Here is a 4,150-nt window from a genome sequence, read left to right on the forward strand (position 1 = left end):
CCGCCCCCGCTCCCCCCCCCCCCCCCCCCCCGCCACACCTGGGGTGCAAGGCCCCCCCCAAACGCCGCCCAGCCGGTGCCGGCGGGCCTGGGTGGGACTTACCACCTCCACGCTGTACCGCGTCCTGTTGTCCTGCAGAGCCGCCAGGGACTTGAGGAAGGGGAACATGGGCGGCTTTGAGTGCGACCAGCAGCTGACCAGGAGCCGGACGCTGACACCGCGCTCGTAGGCGGCACGGCGCAGGTGGTTGTCGATGGCTGGCCAAAACCTGGGGCAGGGGGGTGGCGGGGTCAGGGCACTTGGGTGCTTTCGGGGGGTCCAGCTCTTCTCCGGCATCCCACCCAGCTTTATTAGCTTCCCCGCGGGCTCCGGGCAGGGAACACGGATGGCACGGGGGAGACCTGCCCCTGCCCGTGGTGCCCCCTCCCCAACAGCCCCCAGGACAGTGCAGGCCAAGCCAGGGAGCCCAGGAGTCCGAAGGCCCGTGCAGGACTGTCCTCCGCCCAGCAGCTCTCAGCATCACCTCTTGGGCCGGGAGAACTCCATGGTGGGCAGGTAGCTCATCACGGCGATGTGCACGAAGTCCGTGGCAGTGTCGATGACGGTGAGCAGCGCCCGCAGGTCCTCGGTCCGGCCACGGGCGCACAGAGCCGGAGGCGAGCTCTGGGTGGGAATGGCACAGAACAGGGGAGGGGGTCAAGGCTGCGGCTGGGGGGGCATTAACCCCCTCCCTTCAGGCCCTCCCAGGCCCCCCACTCACGGAGAGGTAGACGCTAGCTGGTGTGCCGTTGAGCTGCAGCTGCAGCGGCGTCTCCACATTGTAGATGGTGGAGTAGCTGTCGGGCCACGGCTCCGGGATGGTGGCGTCGGGCACCCCCAAGGCCCAGTAGGCCTCGAACACCTTGCCCAGGTCCCGGGCCAAGCAGCTGCAGTTGTAGACGGCTGCACCCAGCTCCTTCACCTGGGGGGGGAGAGAGGGGCATGGGCACCTGTCAGGGGCAGCAGGATGCTCCCCCCCCGCCCCACGCTGGCTCCGAGTCATGCCCTGAGTGACCCCCACCCCGTCCTGGGTACCTGGGTGAGCGACCGCCAGTCCATGTTGGCGCTGCCCAGGTAGATGTGTGCGCCGTCGACCACCCAGAACTTGGTGTGCAGCACGCCCTTGGTGAGCCGAGGCAGGTCCACCTTGCGCACCGCGGCGCCTGGGCGGCGACAGACAGCACAGAGTTGCACGTGCATGCGCACACGTGCCCAGACATGGACACGCACACCGAGATGTGTGCACAACCGCACAAAGGTGCACATGTACACACACATGCACACACACGTACACAAATGCAGAGACATGTACATGCATGCACAGATGTGTCCGTGCATGTACATGCAAATAAGTGCACATACCCATGCACGCATAGATGGGCACATGTACATGGATGCACAAATGCGCACACACATGTACATGCATGCAGAAATGTGCCACACATACATGAATGCACAGCTGTGTGCACACATGTACACATATAGACACATGCACAGCTGTGCACACCCCCCCCCCCCCAAGAACCCATGGGGGAGGGTACATCATGCACAGCTGGGCACACCCCCCCCCCCACAGAATGCATGTGTGCAGGTACATGCACGCACAGATGTGCACGCTGACACGTACTTAGAGGTACGCACACATGGACACACATGCACAGCTGTGCCCACACATGCACACATACACTCAGCTATGCACACACACAGACATGCACACACAGAGGCGCACTCACATCCGTGCACATGCACAGATGTTTACACATGCGTGCAGATGCAGGCGCAGATGCGCACGCACACACACACAGGTTCATGCACACGCTCAGGCACACGTGGGGCTGCGGGTCCTCACCACTTCGCTCCAGCGCCTCCAGGTCATCCAAGGGCTGCTTGGCTTTGGGGGTGCTGACGGCCACCCGCACGGCCACCCCGCGCTGGGGCAGCTGCGTCAGCTCGGCCAGGATCTGCTCACCCTGTGCCAAAAGCCTCCATCAGCCACCAAAGCCGGTCTTGAGGCCAGCACCACCCCTCCCTGGGGCCGTGGCATGTGCAAGCTCCGTGGGGCATCGGTCCGAGCTCCAGGCCGGGGTGGGGTCCCGTCCCCCACTCACCTGCTGGGCCGAGGGCTCCCGTGTGTGCGTGTCGGCATTGGTCAGGGTCCAGTAGAAGGAGGCGATGTCCAGGCTGCTCTGTGCGCCCCCAATCAGCTCCAGCCAGGTCTGGAAGGTGGAGGGGTGGGAGGGCACGGCACTGCCGTATGTCAGCCCCTCGGGGATGCTCTCGACCAGCGTGATCCTGGCAGGGACAGCCCTATCAGCATCTCCGGCGGTGCCCGCGGTGGGCATGGGCCGGGGGGTCCAAGAACTGCCCGTTGCTCACCGGCAAGGGTCAGTGCACGCGTCGCCGGGGGCCTGCCGGACTCTGTCTTGCCGCGACGGTGTGGAGCCAGCCAGGAAGACCAGGGGGTAGGTGAACAGCGCGGCCAGGAGCATGGCGGCCAGCACGGTAGCCAGCACGGCCCAGCGGGCACGCTGCAGGGAAGGGGACACAGCCAGTTCAGTGACAGCCCCAGGCACCCCGACCCAATCGGGGGCACGTGGGGGCTCTCCAGGCCCCAGCCCAGGTGGGCATCTCCAGGCACCTGTTGATCGGGCATCCAGTCCCCCCGGGCGACATACCTTGTGGGCAGGCAGGGTCCCCTGCTCTGGTGGCAGCTGCTCCTCCGGCTTGTCCAGCGGGTTCAGCTGCGGGGGGAACCAGACCTGTGGGTGCCCAGGGCACCAGCATCGCCGACTCTGGGCAAGGGTGACTGAGCTCAGGGCTGCGCCCTGCACCCCACGAGGACCCAGGAGCTCTGCCTTGTAAAGCAGCCTGGGCATGGAGAAGGCACCTGCCGGCTTCTGCCCGCTGGCTAATGGCTAACAGCTAATGGCTAGTGGTGACCAGTTAGTTAATGGCTAATGGTTAACTGGTAATGGCTAACAGTTAATAGCTAACAACCCCCCCTGGCACTTCCCAAGCTAGTGAGGTGCCCGGACACCGCCTCCCCAGCAGTGGGGTTGAACCCCTTCCCCTGGCCTGGGCTGGGGGGCAACATGGCCTGCGTCCAAGCCCCGGGCTCAGCATTTTGCACCCTTGAGCACAAGTACAAGCCCTGTCACGAGGGTGGGAAAATTCCTCCCCCTCCCCCCGGCAGGGGCAGGGCTCTTGTGGAGACCCCCAAAGCCACAATTGGGGCCTCTGATGCCAGGATTGGTGCCAGCGGGAGTTGCGGGGCTCAGCTCCCTTGGGGCCATACCTGCTTGTAGGTCACATAGGGCTTCATGGTGCTGGCGGGTCCTGGGCCAGGGATCTCGCAGCTGACCTGGAAGGACCCAGAGGAGGAGAAAAGCCATGGGTCTCTCATGGCCGATGGGCGCTTGGTCCCGTCAGTGCCAGGGGCCTGGAGACCAGCGGGGAGACCATCCCGTGGCTGCAGGGAGGTGCCCAGTGCACCTTGTCCACACGCAGTAGCCGGAGGAAACTGAGGCACGGAGCGGCTGCAGGGAAGGCCCAGCCCTGGGGGAGCTCTGAGGTGTGGCGGTTTCGTCCTCTGCCCCCGGCTGCAGGTCACGGGTTCTGGGTCTGACCCCCACAAACCATGGAGATACTGAATAACGGTTGGGCCCCGTGCTGAGTCCGTGCAATTTGCGGTGAGCTTGCAAAATGGGATCCAGGCTCTTCTGCTTTTTCAAGGCACCCGCCCGTGCAGGCTGGGGATGCAGCAGCACTGCCAATGCACCCCCGCCGCGGGGCTGGCACCGCCGGGGGGTCTCACCCCCTCTCTGCTCCCTCGGTGCCCGGCTGGGAGTGGATCAGCTGGGCACAGGGCAGCTGGCATGGGGCCCGGGGGATGCAGGAGACCAGGGGAAGGGATCAGGGCACTCTCAGGGCCCCCTGTGCCAAGCTGACCCCCGCCTCATCTAGCGGCTGAGCTCCGCGGGGCTCTGGGCTGCGGGTCCTGGCCCTGCCCGGGCTGCGCCCTCCCTGCCCCGGTGCCTCCTGCCCTGCACGCCCCAATCCTGCAGAGCCGGTTTCTTGGCACGACTTGCTCAGCAAGTGCAGTCGTTCAGCA

At 65.4% G+C, this 4,150-nt stretch overlaps 1 protein-coding gene across 1 annotated transcript in view; it reads right to left on the reverse strand.

Annotated features, from left to right (window-relative positions):
* PLD3 (phospholipase D family member 3) overlaps window positions 1-4,150 on the reverse strand; it is a 5,201-nt gene that overhangs the window by 443 nt on the left and 608 nt on the right. The window contains exons 2-10 of the mRNA XM_025213057.1: window positions 3,335-3,400; window positions 2,715-2,780; window positions 2,416-2,567; window positions 2,148-2,331; window positions 1,889-2,009; window positions 1,075-1,202; window positions 761-961; window positions 524-663; window positions 103-268 (exon numbers count right to left, since the gene is read on the reverse strand). Coding sequence (XP_025068842.1) covers window positions 103-268; window positions 524-663; window positions 761-961; window positions 1,075-1,202; window positions 1,889-2,009; window positions 2,148-2,331; window positions 2,416-2,567; window positions 2,715-2,780; window positions 3,335-3,361 — 1,185 coding nt within the window. The 5' untranslated portion in view covers window positions 3,362-3,400. The remainder of the gene's footprint in view (window positions 1-102; window positions 269-523; window positions 664-760; window positions 962-1,074; window positions 1,203-1,888; window positions 2,010-2,147; window positions 2,332-2,415; window positions 2,568-2,714; window positions 2,781-3,334; window positions 3,401-4,150) is intronic.

The sequence above is a fragment of the Alligator sinensis genome, unplaced genomic scaffold, assembly GCF_000455745.1.
Source record: "Alligator sinensis unplaced genomic scaffold, ASM45574v1 scaffold1667_1, whole genome shotgun sequence".
Lineage (NCBI taxonomy): Eukaryota > Metazoa > Chordata > Crocodylia > Alligatoridae > Alligator > Alligator sinensis.